Source organism: Chelonoidis abingdonii, chromosome 20 (genome assembly GCF_003597395.2).
Source record: "Chelonoidis abingdonii isolate Lonesome George chromosome 20, CheloAbing_2.0, whole genome shotgun sequence".
Classification (NCBI taxonomy): Eukaryota; Metazoa; Chordata; order Testudines; family Testudinidae; genus Chelonoidis; species Chelonoidis abingdonii.
The window spans coordinates 4530310-4546775 of record NC_133788.1 but is presented as its reverse complement, the minus strand read 5'-3'; the positions used below and the strand labels follow the sequence as shown (position 1 = coordinate 4546775).

The 16466-nt window shown below is 40.8% G+C and overlaps 1 protein-coding gene across 5 annotated transcripts in view; it reads left to right on the top strand.

Moving 5' to 3' along the window:
* The window catches only part of RFFL (ring finger and FYVE like domain containing E3 ubiquitin protein ligase), a 53091-nt gene that overhangs the window by 19406 nt on the left and 17219 nt on the right, over positions 1 to 16466 (top strand). For 4 of the 5 annotated variants that reach the window (XM_075073995.1, XM_075073993.1, XM_032789666.2 and 1 more), the window contains exon 2: positions 15616 to 15806. In XM_075073995.1, the coding sequence (XP_074930096.1) occupies positions 15621 to 15806 (186 nt within the window). In that variant the 5' untranslated portion in view covers positions 15616 to 15620. Of the gene's footprint in view, positions 1 to 1144; positions 1352 to 15615; positions 15807 to 16466 lie in introns of all 5 variants that reach the window. The other variant, XM_075073994.1, reaches the window with a different exon arrangement.

Here is a 16466-nt window from a genome sequence, read left to right as displayed (position 1 = left end):
CTGTCCAGAGCGGTCAGTGCTGCACTCTGGGATGCCGCCCGGAGGCCAATAACGTCGATTTCCGTCCACACGAACCCTAATCCGAGTTATCACTATCGAATTTAGCGCTACTCCTCTTGTTTGGGAGGAGTTCTGAAATCGATTTAAGGAGCCGTTTAACTCAATATTAGTGACGACGTCGTGTGAACGGATACAGCGTTATATCGGCCATTAAACCGATTTAAAGTCGCAGTGTAGACCTGGCCAGAGAAGCAAGATGGCAGTTGAAAATACGCTGTTTTAAGGTCATCTGATGCATTTTTTCTAGGCCTGGAAAATTCTGAATTATATTACTTGAAAGCTGAGAGATTTAGCTCTGTAATGGATAGTGGTGTAAATGTCATACATCTACTAGCCCTAGTGACTTATATCAGACATCATATTCATTCCTCTTGGGGGTTTTCTAGCAGTTGTCCGAAACTGAACAGAGCAAATCTTGGACTTCAAACAGTTCAGTGCTAAATGGATATTGTTTTTGGAGCTATAATGATATTTACTTTTAAAAAGAGCACACATAGAGCGCAGCTTCAGAGTGTCTGCACTCTTTTACCCATACAGCACTCCTGTATGGAGGCAAGTATTTTCATTCTGACTTTATAGATGAGAAAACTGAGGGTACGTTTATAATACCGGGACTATACCAGGATAGCTATGGTGCTGTAGCTATGTTGACATAGCTCTATAGTGTAGACACTGCCTACACCACAGACAGAAGGGGTTTTTCTGTCATTGTAGGAACATTACCTCCCTAGGCAACTGTTGCTAGGTTGATGGAAGCATTCTTCCATTGACCTAGTTATGTCTACACTGGAGGTTAGGTTGGCATAACTATAGTGCACAGGAGTATGGATTTTTGACATTCATGAGTAATGTAGCTATGTCTACCTAATTTGTAAGTGTAGACCAGGCCTGGTCTACAAAAGTTAATTCATTTGCCAAGACCGCACAAGGTATTGGAGTTAAAATCAGAACTAGCATACAGGATTTCTTGTCTTCTAGTACTATGGTCTGTCTACTATACCCCAGGTCTCTTACCAGTTGTACACTTTTTAAAAAAAGGCATATTATCCATTATCTGAAAACTCAATTTTTCCAACCATTTTAGATGCTGTGAAGTAGACTCTGCTCTCTTTATGGGCTTGTCTACACTACCCGCTGGATCGGTGGGCAAGGATCGATCCAGCAGGGGGTCGATTTATCGCGTCTATACTAGATGTGATAAACTGACTGCTGAGCTCTCTCCCATCGACTCCGGTACTCCACCAGAATGAGGAGCACAAGCAGAGTCGACAGGGGAGTGTCAGACACCGCGGTAAGTAGATCTAAGTACATTGACTACAGCTATGCTATGCACGTATCTTAGATCAACCCTGCGTGGTAGTGTAGACTAGCCCTGTGAGTCATACTGAATGAGTAGTGTTTAGTTTGCATTTTCATTTCCCTTTGCATTTCAGAGTCAGTTTGGGTATGATTTTCAAGTTTCTCTTGAATAAAACTAGTTAAGCAACAGGTTTGCTGTATTTGTAAATAATTAGTATTGTCTCTACAATACTGCATCCCTCTAATTAAAACTGTGTGCATATATTTCAGGTCTCATTCAATCTAGCCAATTAGAGTAAGAGCTCACAAACATTAGAACAAGCTGACATCAGATTTTTATCAGAATACAGATGAACAGCAGGGCTTTAGGGTATGCTTAAAAATTTACTTGAGTTTTATGCTTTGATGCCCAATTCTACTGCAGTATCATGGATTTCGACTTCTCTGTTCCAGCATCACACTTCCCTCAAATTTGTTTTGTATCATTTTTCCTCTTCCAGTGTACAAGTGTGAAAAGAAGCACGTTTCACAGATAACTAGCACCATTGCTCTTTATTTTTAACTTAAAAAATTATTTTAGAAGTTGAAGTTTAACAAAAAAAAACAAAAACACCTCCCTCAACCCCCCGCCCCCAAACCTGGCTTGGAGAATGTTTTGAAGTTTTTTTTTTTCAGCTAGATTTATAACCAACAGTGCAAGTTATTCAGTGATCTCTCTTGATTCCTGGTGTGGAAGAGGAAGTGAGCCCCCAAAAAGAGTCTTTAGAGAATACGTAGTCTCATTATTATTTATTATTCATATTACTGTGTTGACTAGGAGTCCTAATCATGGAGCAGGACCCCATTGTGCTAGGCAATGTCTCCTTGGAACTCTTGTATGCATCTGTATCATAGCATACATGTACGTCTTCCTGCCTGTGCTTGATCAAGGGCTTGGTTTAGTAAGCTCGAGCCATATGGATGGCACTTTTCCCATTACTTTAATTACCCAGATACCTGCATTCAAGAAGGGCAGCCTTGTACTTTTCTCCCCATTCTACTGAAAATCTGTCCAAAGACTAACTGTAGCTGAATATGTAACTTATCTACCTGGATAGAAACCACCTATCATGATGAAACAATATGCACAACTATCAGAGATCTTCCAGGCCAGGAACATCAATGGAAGTAATTCAGTCTCTTGGCATCTGTAGTGAAAACCATACTAATATGGAGAAAATTCAACTTAAATGGCATATTTTACTCAAATGAGGGGGAACCTCCCCTATTTCTCCAGTAATTTAGGATGACAAAGAGACAGAATACCAATGAGGTTAGCCAATGATGCTGAACTTCTGTTATACTGAAGTCTTTGGCATTTCAAAGCTATCTATCTAGGCCCTTCCTTCACTCTCTAGTAACCAGAGGGGAACTGCATATTTCTTCCCCTCCCTCCCTGCAGCTCCTTTCTGATCTGGGCTTCCTCTCTTTATGCTCACCACCCAGCTTCTTCCCTAGCTGGGCTTCATCAATGGTTGGGCCTGGCCCACCTGCCAGATGTAACTACATGCCTTAACTGAGTTCAGTAGCTCCAGTTAAACTTCTTAGTCCTAGTATAGGGTATATATCACATCGCAGGTGCATGGTCTAGGAATCCTCCTGAACTTCTATTTGTTACTAAACTCTCAAACTGAAACATTTTCCATCTCTGATTTGCTAGGAGATTACATCCTATGGTGGTCTGAATGGACTTTGAGATTAGACTGTTGCAACATGTTGTACTTGGATAGGAATCCACAGATACTAAAGAAACTCCAGCTAGTGTAGAATGTAGCAACAGGCCTTCTGACAGGCAAGTCGAGCGTAGTTTGTTGCTCCACTGTTGTGTTTGTGGCGTTGTCTACCAATCAAGTTTAAACACCTGATGCTGATCTTCCAGGCCCTCAGTGGGCTAGGTGTGATCTATTTCACAGATCTTCTCTTCCTCGTTTCAAGACGTTTGTAATAGTTTCATTGTCCCTTAATATCAGCTGATAGAGGCTAGTTGGAACTGGAGATGGAGACTTCTTGGCAACTGGTCAAGGTCTGTGAAACACCCTTCCCAAGGAACTGAGGATGACCACAAAACTGACTGTTCAGAACTAAATGCAAACCTCACTCCTTTAAAATAGGCTTCCTATGTGTATGTTTTACATAAACAGATGCAGAAAGGGAGGACACACACTTACTTGCATTGTTGTTATACCTTGATTAGGATTGGGGGACAGGAGAATAGTTGTAAAGTGAAGTTTCCAGCCATCCTGCCTGCTCCAGGGTTTTTTCTTCTCTCCATGCTGTTCTATATGTATGTTTTTGTATATATAATTTTTTGTGTGGAATAAATACCTAGATAGTATGAGCAGCAAAGAGTCCTGTGGCACCTTTATAGACTAACAGATGTATTGGAGCATGAGCTTTTGTGGGTGAATAACACTTCATCGGATGCATGTAGTGGAAATTTTCAGGGGCAGGTATAAATATGCAAGCAAGAATCAGACTGGACATAACGAGGTAGTTCAGTTCAGGGAGGATGAGGCCCTCTTCTAGCAGTTGAGGTGTGAACACCAAGGAGGAGAAACTGCTTTTGTAGCGGCTAAGCAGTCACATCTTTGTTAATCCTGAGCTGATGTGTCAAATTGCAATGAACTGAAGTCACAGTTTCTCTTTGAATCTGTTCTGAAGTTTTTGCTGCCTGCCATGGCTACTTTAAATCTGCTATTGTGTGTCCAGGGAGTTGAAGTTCTCCTACAGGTTTATATATTGCCTTCCTAATATCTGATTTCTGTCCATTTATCCTTTTACGTAGGGACTATCCGGTTTGGCTGATGTAATAGCAGAGGGCATTGCTGGCATATGATGGCGTATATTACATTGTGGACATGCAGGTGAATGAACCAGTGATGGTTGTGGCTGATCTGGTTAGGTCCGTGATGATGTCACTTGGTTGCAGCAATATGTGGGCAGAGTTGGCACTGAGTTTGTTGCATGGATTGGTTCCTGAGTTGAGTACTATGTGCGGTGTGTAGTTACTGGTGAGAATTGCTTCAGGTTGGTGGGTTGTCTGTGAGCGAGGACTGGCCTGCCATCTAAGGTCTGTTGAAATGAGGTCGTTGTCCAGGATGGGTTGTAGATCCCTGGATGATGCATTGGAGGTTTAGCGGAGGACTGTATTTGATGGCCAGTGGAGTCCTGTTTGGTTTCTTTCCTGGGCTTGTCTTGCAGCAGGAGCTTCTGGGTACAGCGCTGGTTCTGTTGATATGTTTCCTTATCTCCTCGTGTGGTATTGTAGTTTTGAGATGCTTTTGGTGAAGATTTTGTAGGTGCTGGTCTCTGTCTGGGGGTTTGAGCAGATGCGGTTGTACCTCAGTGCTTGTGCTGTGGACAACGCGATTGTTGGTGTCCGGAATGAAGCTGAGAGGCAGAAGTAGCATAGCAGTCGGGTTTTCATAAGGGTTGGTTGTTAACGTGACCATCACTTTTATGCACTCTGCGTGTCTAGACAGTGGACCTCCTCCATGTCGATTGGTCCAGGCTGATTGAATGGGTGGTGAAGCTTGTTTAAAATACGTGGTGGAATTTTCCAGATGCGGTCCAGATGATGACGATGTCCATTAGCGTAGGTAGAGAACGGGCTCGTGAAAGTACAAGGCTGAAAGCGTTGTTCCAGGTCAGCCATAAAATGTTTGGCATATGTGGGCATGCGGGTGCCATTTAGTGGATGCCATTTGATCTGGAGGTATATATTGTCATCAAATTTGAAATAGTTGTGTGTGAGGATAAAGGCACAGAGCTCAGCAATCAGTTGTGCTGTGGCATCATCAGGGATACTGTTCCTGACAGCTTCTGTTCCATCTGTGTGTGGGATGTTGGTGGCTAGGATGGTGTTTTCTGGAAGCTCACCAATGCATTGTAGTTTTCTCAGGAAATCAGTGGTGTCATGGAGATAGCTGGGAGTGCCGGTGGCATAGGGTCTGAGTAGAGAGTCCACATATCCAGACAGCCCTTCAGTGAGAGTGCCAGTGCCCAAGATGATGGGGCGTCCAGGATTTTTGGGTTTGTGGATCTTGGGCAGTAGATAGAATAACCCTGGTCAGGGCTCTAAGGGTATGTTGATTTGTTCCGGTGTTAGTGTTGGGAGTGTCCCGAGTAGATGGTGCAGTTTCTTAGTGTATTCCTCAGTGGGATCTGAGGGAAGTGGCCTGTAGATAGTATGGTTATATTAATGTGAAAGGATATTCCACAGGAACAACTTGCATATCTTTAAAATATAAATAATTGAATAGTCTCTTTAATATGATACCTATTTGTTCCTCAGCATAGTCTAGGGGAGAGGCAAAGGGAGACAATCGTTGGTAGGGCTCTACCAAATTCCCGGCCATGAAACACATGTCATGGACCGTGAAATCTGATCTTTTGAGTACTTTTATCCTATACTGTACAGATTTCATGGGGCAGACCAATATTTCCCGAACTGGGTGTCCTGACCCAAAAGGGAGTTGAAGGGGATTGCAAGGTTATTTTAGGGAGGAGGTCACGGTATTGCCACTCTTACTTCTGTGCTGCCTTCAGAGCTGGGCAGCTGGAAAGCAGATGGTGTTGGCCGGGCACTCGGCTCTCCAGGCAGCACCAGCAGCAGTGCAGAAGTAAGCCTAGCAGTACCACAACCCCCCCTCCAATAACCTTACAACCTCCTTACAACTCCCTTTTTTGGGTCAGGACCCCGACAGTTATGACACCATGCCATTTCAGATTTAAATAGCTGAAATCATGACATTTGCCATTTTCAAAATCCTGTGACCGTGAAATTGACCAAAATGCACCATGAATTTGTAGGGCCCTAGGCATTGGAGGTGAGTGGGAGATCTTTGGGGTGGTGGTGGTGGAATGAAAGAGCTCGGAGGTCAGGGGAAAAAGCAAGACTGGGTGAAATAAGCCAGTTTTATTTAAAACTGCTCAGATACCAGTATTCCTCTCTAGTATTTTTGTATGTTTTTAGTTAACTTGGTCAAAAGAACCTCACTGACTTACAAAAAATTGTCAAATTTTCCAGTTTCCAATATTTGCAGATTTCCAGGGATCCTAATAATGATTAATAGCCAGATGAGTGCTTTACTTAAACATTTCTCAATAAACAAAACACAACTTCAGGTCAGTAAAAAGTTGTTTGATTCAGATTTAAAAAAAAAACCAACCCTTAGTTTTCCTTTCTGCTTTTATGCATCTTTTCTTCTGTCTTCAATGAGACAAGGCTACAATTTGGGTATTGTCCAATTACTTCATCTTGTAAAAAAATAAATAAATAATAATAAAAAAAATTATTGTACAGTGGGCAGTTCTTGCAGCTTCTCAGTTTTTCACTCCTTATTACAGACGTTTCAATGGATACGAACGGCAGATATTTTTGGGAATGTGTGCCAGACAAACATTTCAAAGATGTGATTTAAATATTAATACCTACCTCGTTCTCTACAGAATCCAACATCAGCTTAAGTCTTCTGTTGTGTTTGGTTCTCCAATAACTTAAAATTCTACTCCCTCTTAAGTGGAAAGATTTAAAATATGTCCATTGAGGCTGCATCTTATAATGCTTCTAGCTTTTGCTAATGCCTCGTCTAAGCATAGAGTTATGCTGGTTTAACTAAAGATGCAATTTTAAACCAGATTAGTTCAAATGGGTGTAACTGTATGTGCGGATGCTCAGTAAAACAAAACCCATATAACTAATTTTAAACTGATATAATTATGTCCACACAGTTGTTTGCACCAATTTAAATCGGTTTTAAATTTACCTTAAACCAGTGCAACTTCTGTATGTAGATAAGCCCCACAATTTCAGTGCTTGCAGTAATATCTCATTTTTGAGAAACGAAATCAGTAAGGACATATTAAAAATCACACATGCATTGAAAAAAAAATCTTACTACAAATGCGTTATGTAATTAAAAGTGAAAAATTTTAAAGACACAACTTTCTTTTCACGACGTTCTTTGCGTACTACACTGCTACCTTGATATAACGCCACCCGATATAACATGAATTTGGATATGAAGCAGTAAAGCAGTGCTCTGGGGGGGAGCGGGGGGTAGGACTGCGCACGCTGGTAGATCAAAGCAAATTCTATATAACATGGTTTTACCTATAAAGCGGTAAGATTTTTGGCTCCCAAAGACAGTGTTATATCGAGGTAGAGGTGTATTTGCATTTCATTCAGTTTAGACAGTTTACAATATTTCTCATAGATTTTATATGACAAGGGTGTGACCTTTTGTAAGACCAATTGATGTCATGTAACAGGTGCAAGGAAGTAATTAGTATTTTATCAACTCTCCTGTGCTTCCCACTTTGTCAAACTGGTGAAACTTGTTTTAAGACATACTATAAGAATAACAGGCCATGGAAGCCAAACTGCAAATGTAAGCATACAAACCTTAGGCTAAATAGGATCAGAACCAAATAAAGTTAACTGGTTTACATAGGCCTTGTCTACACTTCGTGGGGGGATTGATCTAAGTTACGCAACTTCAGCTACTTGAATAACATAGCTGAAGTCGATGTACTTAGATCTACTGACTGCGGGGTCCATACTGCACTATGTCAACTGGAGATGTTGTCCTGTCGACTCCCCATGCTGGTGCTTCAGTGATGGCACAGCATCAAGTATACGTCAGTCATTTGAACTGTGGTTCACAGAAGTTCAAATTCCTAGGAAAAAGTTCTGGTAGTAAGGCAAACCTGGATTCCCTCCTCCCCCACCCCGATATTTTTAATTTTGACATTTCTGAAGAATTATGAGTGAATTTACGTGCACCAGGTGAACAACATAAATCCAGTCAAGCCATCATCTGATAAACTAGATGTGAAAATGTATTGATAAAACAAAGCTTCATCTTACAGTTGAAAACCTAACAGTATTTTAAGTAATCACAGCTGAAACCTAACTGTTAGCAATTTGTTAGCAAAAGCAGCATCCCCCACCCCTTCCCCATGGCCACACAACATCACAGCGAGGGAATAAGGCTAACCTAGTGTTACAGTCCAATGCTGCAATACTAAAACTGGGGTGAAAATTAACGTACAGTATACATGAAGGGCTGTTTGCTGTATCATGCAATATAAAGTGGAAATCACTGAGTAGACTTTGCCCTCTGATTTTATCATCAGCCCTGAGTCATTGTACTGTGTAAACTTTAGTCCATTGCTGAAGTAATATTTGCCAAAGATAAGTCACCAAGTTTTGCCAGTCACTCAGCTGGAAAGTTGCTGACGTTTCTCATGTGGTGCAGTTATCTGAAAGCGATCTCAGGATTCTTCTTTGTATGGAGAACTTAACAAGAGCTAACTCACAGCTTGGATATGTTTTGAAATTTAAAATAAAGAAATTTAAAAATATTATATTCCTTATGCCAACTCCATGTACTCTTCTTTCTTCAACTGATGCTTTTCTTTCCTTACTTTTGTACTGCTGCTCAGGAGTATATCTGTATCAGCAAAACTTGTAAGTTTAGACAAGCTCAGAGAGAAGATACCTGATACTATGGGGCTTTTGAAAGTGATAGACAAATGGGGTTACAAGATCCAGCGGCTTGAAGTAAAAATCAGCAAAGTTTTAAACTGGAAGTAAGATGCATATTTTGAACAGAGAGGGCAATTAACAACTGAACAGATTACCAATGGATCTGGTAAATTCTCCATCGCTTGGAGTCAAAACTGGATGTCTCTATAAAAAATATATTAGTTCAACCAGAAGTTGGTTGAGCTTCATGCAGGAATCATTGAATGAAATTCTGTTTGTGTTATACAGGAGGTCACAGTGGTGTCTTCTGGCCTGGAAATCTTATGAAAAAGCATAAGTAACTGAATTCTAAGTTTAGTTACCATATACACAGAATAATTAAGATGAAACCTGCACCTTATCTTTGAACTATTCTGCCGCCAGCTGGTCTGTTTGTCAATGTCCCAGCAAGGGCAAATGGTCTTCACTTCCATTCTTCTCTTCTTTTCTAGTTCACCGTGGTTTGGTGAGGTTAGGTGGTGGTGTCTTCATTAGCAAGTTATAGATCACTTTATCCCTTAGTCCACACACCACTACAAGTAGATTTACATTTCAAGGTGGCAGCATGTTTGATTAGCTTCCTTTATTCCTTTTTGTCACATAAGCAATTTTTCATTTACTTCTAATTTTTTATCTGTATTTCAAAGATTTTTTTTCACCTTTTTCATAAGAACGCATTGAATTTTTGTAAGTTGTGAGTGGTTTAAATTGGACATACACAAATTTTGGGCATAAAACTAATTTGCCCAGGAGATTAAGTTTAACACCTTGGAATCTTTACCTATCTCTGTGTGTGTCTGAGAGCATACCTTCTTTGGTGCAGTTTTTGTTAGTGTGTTAATGAAAACTTCACGCTATGGGTTTACTCTGTTCCATGCCAGAGAACGGTCTGGAATATTAAAGTTTATAGAAAAATCCGTCATTCTAGCCATTGGAAAAACAGGTTGATTTCATATTCAGTGGCACGGTATTGTACCAACTGTCCTAGCCAAATCATTCCTTTTCTCTAGAACTTCCTGCTCAGAGCTGCTATTGTCTTTTCAATTTATTAGCTTCATTCTTTTTCCTTTGCAAAGAATATTCATCATCACGCTAATGTTTAGAAGCTAAGTAACTTGAGATCTCTTGGCAGGCAAAGGTACGAGAAAAGCGTTTCTTGGCCAGCTACCAAGAGGTTACATACTACTGACCCTATATTCTAAAACTGCTGCTAAAATATCCACTTCTGCTAGCTCAAGTTAGCTGAGTATAACCTTATGAGTTTTTTGCACATTGTAAGGATATTGGTCTGAATTCTGAACCACATAACCTACTAAGATGGAAACCTTAATGTGAAGCAGATCTACTTTGAACAATGTCTATAGGAGCATCATAGAATCATAGAAATGTCGGGCTGGAAGGGACCTCAAGAGGTCATCAAGGCCAGCCTCCTACTCTGAGGCAAGACCAAGTAAATCTAGACGATCCCTGACAAGTGTTTGTCCAATCTGTTCTTAAAAATCTCCAGTGATGAGGATTCCTTAGAAGCTTATTCCGGAGCGTAACTACCTTAGAGTTAGAAAATATTTCCTACTGTCTAAACTAAATGTCCCTTGCTGCAGATTAAGTCCATTATTTCTTGTCCTGCTTTCAGTGGACGTTGAGAACCATTGATCACTGTCCTTCTTATAACAGCCCTTAATATATTTGGAGACTGTTCTCGGCCATCACCCTTCAGTCTTCTTCTCTCAAGACTCAACATGCCCAGTTTTTTAAACTTTTTCTCATAGGTCAGATTTTTTTAAACCTTTTTTCATTTTTGTTGCTCTCCTCTGGGCTTTCTCCAGTTTATCCACATCTTTCCTAAAATGTGGCATCCAGAATTGCATAAGAATCAGCTGAGAGTATCTGTACTCTGGCAGTAACGTACTGTTTGCTGGGGTTTACATCTGGCCTGCTGAAGGTTCAGAAGCTGTTTTAAAATAGTCTCATCTCTTCTCCCTTTGGAGTTTGACAGGCAGGTTCCTGAAGGTGATTTTCAAATACCGCATTTTTGCTAATAGTTTTCTCTTCTGATGTCCTTTACAGGAAAGCAACGGGGAGTCCGGTGGCACCTTAAAGACTAACAGATTTATTTGGGCATAAGCTTTTGTGGGTAAAAACACTTCTTCAGATGCATGGAGTGAAAATTACAGATACGAGCATAAATATACTGGCACATGAAGACAAGGGAGTTACCTTTCAAGTGGAGAACCAGTGCTGACAGGGCCAACTGAGTCAGGGTGGATGTGGTCCAGTCCCAATAATTGATGAGGAGGTGTCAATACCAAGAGAGAGAAAGTTGCTTATATAGCGAGCCAGCCATTCCCTGTCTCTATTCAAGCCCAGATTAATGGTGTTAAGTTTGCAAATGAACTGTAGCTCTGCAGTTTCTCTTTGAAGTCTGTTTTTTGAAGTTTTTTTTGTTGAAGGATGGCTACTTTTAAATCTGTTGTTGAATATCCAGGGAGATTGAAGTGTTCTCCTACTGGGTTTTGTATATTACCAATCCTGATGTCTGATTTGTGTCCATTTATTCTTTTACATAGAGACTGTTCAGTTTGGCCAATGTATATGGCAGAGGGACATTGCTGGCACATGATGGCATATATCACATTAGTAGATGTGCATGTAAATGATCGTGTGGCAGTGTAGTTGGGTCCTCTGATGTTGTCGCTAGAGTAGATATGGGGACAGAGTAGGCAACGGAGTTTGTTACAGGGATTGGTTCCTGGGTTAGTGTTTCTGGGGTGTGGTGTGTAATTGCTGGTGAGTATTTGCTTCAGGTTGGGGGGCTGTCTGTAAGCAAGGATTGGCCTGCCTCCCAAGGTCCATGCATCTGAAGTGTTTTTTACCCACGAAAGTTTGTGCCCAAATAAATCTGTTAGTCTTTAAGGTGACACCGGACTCCTCGTTGTTTTTGTCGGTACAGACTAACCCAGCTACTCCTCTGATACTTTACAGGAAAGAGAAATCTCTTCCCTCCCCAACATGCCTTCTTTGAGAGCAACCTGTTTTTCTTTAAAACGTGAGAATTTTTCTTGTTGCTTATAATAATCTTGGCTTGCTACTACTAAGGTATTTGTGCATCTCCCTAATTGCAGCAAATTATATTTCTTGTAGTAAATTTGCAGCAAAATTAAACTTTTGTGGTGCTTTCTTATAATTTTACTGTCAAAATCCATAACCAATGATCACTATTTGTGTTGTTATATTAATGGCTGTCATTTGTTCTGCTTACTCATTTCTCTTAAACCTGGGAGGCAGCTTCTTAAGAACCTTACAATTCAATGAACAACAGTAACTGTTAACTTTTTCATATATGGAAGCTATTCTTTCAGACTTTATCAGCTAAGCAGGTTTAAGGATCTTCTGAAGCTATATCCGAGTCTTATTGTCAACCTTCTGCTAACTCTAAAACAAAACATAGGCTTAATAACACTGAGTTCAGTCTTTGTTTCTTCTAGTTTGCTCATTCCTTCTTTGCAATATCTGAACTGGTGCAAAGTTTGAGTGAGTTGGCCTATCTTTTTTTAAGAAAAATAATCAGGATAAACCATAGACATTTGTATATGCTGCTAATGTGGGTGGCCTCTAGTTCACAGGAGTCCTTATGGGCTTAATGTGGCTGTAGTTTTAATCTCTTGTGGAGGTTATGAATGCTTCTTTCAGTGTTCACAAGGTTCAGATCTTGGGTCTGTAACCTTAGGATCAAATTAAGACGTTCAAAACAGTTTAGTCATGCCTTAAAATAGCAAAATTGCAAAAATGTTGCATTTCCAAAATATTTAACTTCTAGCAGAAATTTAATGCTCTGAAATTAGAGTTCAGAAAAAAGAATAGGTAAGTTCTGATGATTTGTATTTTATTTACAGTCTGTGCATTTATAGCCATTTCCACTGTGGTTGCAATTTAAGGCTAATACACACGATGAAGCTAAATACATTCTGTATTATGACTTTGTACCATGGAATGCTTGTGTTATACTGTATTCCTTGAACACGAGGTGTGTTTTCTTTCTTTGGAATGAGTACCATGAACACATAATATAGAATGCTGGACTAACTATGCTCCTCCACTAAGATACTGGGACCTCAGACCTTACACCATGTCGATAACAATTTGTCCTGCTTTTTTTGTTGGTCATTAAACTTGTTTATAATTTGCCATAAAAACCATTTAAGGTTAAAACCTTTTGGTTCCAGGTTTTACACATTGAGCTGTAAACCAGTCTATATTCTTTATTAGCCTAAATGACCTGGTTATTTTTCAGTATGGTAGTTATCCCCAAATATTTGCTATACGGGATATACTGCCCCCACCCTCCGTTTCCCATTGTACTTTCCTATTTAAAAATATCTGGTCAGAAATAAAGCAGACTAGCCCCCTCAGTATATTTCAGAACAGCTTCAAATGGTGTAGTCTGGGCACCTACACAAATAGATTATTTCTGTGGAAGTTAGAAAGAACAGGCCTTCAGCACAGGGTGATGTGTGTAGACACAAGCATAATAGACTAATTCAGTTAACCTGTAAAGTGTAAAAATAGCATACATTTGCTTTTCCATGGAAGGTGAGATGTCTAATTGCTGTTCTAAGTGTATAATTCACAGCATGACACACTGTGTTAACTGTTTCTGCTGTGTCATCTAGACTCTTGTTTTCTATTTGAACATTAAAATGTGCTGAACTTGCAAGCTTACCATTGTCATGCTCAGGCATGTGTCCACTCTAGTGACAGTGCTAACTTTGATAGCCCAAATTCACCTAGTCTTTGAAAGGATTAAAGAATCCAAGTAAATCTGCAGGTTATTGGAACTGCACCAAACTGCAAAAACCTCCTTGTTTAAGCACATCGGCCCCAAAGGATTGATTGTGTGAAACGTTCAAATATTGCTTGTTAGCACCTCATGCCAAACACTCCTCAGAACTTGTATTGATTCACAGATTTTCAAAGTATGGTTTAATCATGTCATAAAATGTTATGTAGTGAACATGCACTAACAGCCTAGCTAAGAACAAAGGTTGACTCCAGAGGTTTGGAAAATGGAGAAATACGGAGTGAGCTGGTGCATATTGACACTGGGAAATTTGAGAGGTGGAAGCTTGCTGTAAATTGGGGGTGTGGAGGGGCAGTGAGGGGAGCTACTGAGAGTTGGTGGGGGGCAGCTGGGAAGGGGGGTCCTGGCAGTTCTTACTGCCATTCCTCAGTGCCCAATGCCGTGTGTTCCCTCTTTCTGTTGGCAGCTGGCACAGCGATGCCTCCTTGTTCCCAATCCCAGTGGCTGGCGCACGTGCTCCTGTCCCTCCCCCAGGCCAGGTGCCTATGCCAGGACCTGTGGTTGCTGGAAGGCAGGGAGAGGAGAGCAATCCTACCTGCTCCCTGGCAGTTGGCCTAGTCTGCTCTGATCTCTCCTCTAGCTTCTGCTCTTGCCTCTACCAGATATTGGGGCAGAAGTATACCTCAGCCCCCCAATATTTCCACGGTGGGAGTACTAGCCCCCTGCTCTGCCCCCTGCTTTCCCGGTTCTGCCGCTTCTGGACAGAATAGACTGAAAGACTTAAAAGAAGCTTAAAAGTATCTGTTAACTATAACATGAATGCAACAAATACAGGGTGGGAAGCAGTGTGTATTCCTTATGCTAGTCACTGATGACACAGTAGCACATGCTCTGAGTTCCCAGAGGAATGTGTCCAGGCCTATGTGCATAGTAAATTACAAACAAGTATGTTATAAAGCACCACCACATTTTGAGAATGTTATTGCAGAAGTGGTTTTGCTCCACAAATATTGAGGAAGCATCCTCCCACCTCTCTTTGCTCTCCCCTTTCCCCCAACGCAAACACTGTTTCCTCAAGGAGTTTAGGTAGGGGTACATCTCTTACCACCGGAGCCCAAGCAGATAGATATGTAGAGACATTCATCATCTTGTACCATTTAGCTCTTCTGTATTCAACTGTTTTTTCGAAATAAGTTACCAGAGGTTAACACTGATTCATTGTCTGGAAGCTTACTGAGTGCAGGAGGCAAATTATGACTGTTAACATTTCAGCTGAGTCCAAGGAGCGCTGGCACTGCCTGTTCTTGTCTATTTACAGGCCTGCAGCAGTAGCTTAATATGTGGAGCCAGGCTGTAGAGGAAAACCAGCTGGGGGTCTCGCTGTTGATCTTACATAAGCACCATGTGAGAGAGAACAAGAGTCTAATATCTTTCTGAGGGAGAAATTCACCAGTGCCTCTAAACTATCCCTTACTCCCTGCTGCAAAGTAACTGAAAACTACCTCACTCTGTTGTAGCTACATAATGTCGTGCAAATGACTGTGCTGTGATCATAGAGCTCTGAACAATGCTCAGGCTCAAGAGTGGAATTTAAACTAGTCTTCCTCCTACCCTAACAAGAGTCTCCAATAAATGGCAGTAAAGTCCATTCTGAAACTGCCCATGCATTTTCATTAAGGGTTTAGAACATGTTGCGTGTTGCTGATATGTACGTTTTTGGCATACGCTTGCACTTGGTAGGAGAAAAGATCCAATCTCCCTGCTACTTGCTATCAAGTAGCTTAGTGAAGAAGCATAAACATTCAGTTCATGCCTGGCCCTCACTTTGGTAGCAAATATGTGGCTTCCAGGATGTTATTTAACTTGTGTTTTTTTTTTACCCTTTTAGTTATTATGTGGGCAACCTGTTGTAACTGGTTTTGTCTGGATGGACAACCTGAGGAGATGCAGCAGCGGCCGCAGCAGGGTGCCAGACCCCAGGCATATTCCAACCCAGGTTACAGCTCCTACCCTTCTCCTACAGGTTCTGAACAGACCTGCAAGGCATGTGGGGTGCACTTTGAAAATTCCTCCAGGAAGGTAAGGGGTGAATTTAGCCACTGATTTGAGCACCCATTTGGTTTGACTTACGTAAATGATCTGGGAGTCAGATTGTGTATTTATAGAATCAGTTTCAAGAGCCTGTAAAACACACAACTAAAGGAGGCCCTTGATTTAGGGACATAATGTAGAGCAGAAGACAACTTGCCCTGTTTCTTTTTCTTAGTCACTTTCACAATTAGCTGGCACAAATGAAAACAACCAAGCTATTGTTTTAGCACACAGTAGACTTGCCTGTACTAGATGCTTTAATAAAGGACAGCAAGCTACTTATAATCAGGTAAAGGGATCCCAGCTTAAAAATGTGTGGCCTACTGTTGTTGCAATTACCACCAGGATTACTGAGTTCATTTGTAGATTTACTTTGTGCATTTGACAGCAATTCATGTTATAGTCTGTTTTTCCTGGTCATCTTGTGGGTCTTTACACAGTAATAGAGGAGAAGAAATCATTTTAAAAACAGCAAACTGTCATTGCAAAACCACAACAATTAGGCAGATGTAGTACCTGAAATCATCATAACTCATTATTTTCAAATTAATTAGGTTTGAAGGAGTGTGTCCCTTTAAGAAGCAGATATGGCAATAAGCAAAATCCATCTTGCTTACAATGAAAAAAGAGCCAACTCTTTAAAACATT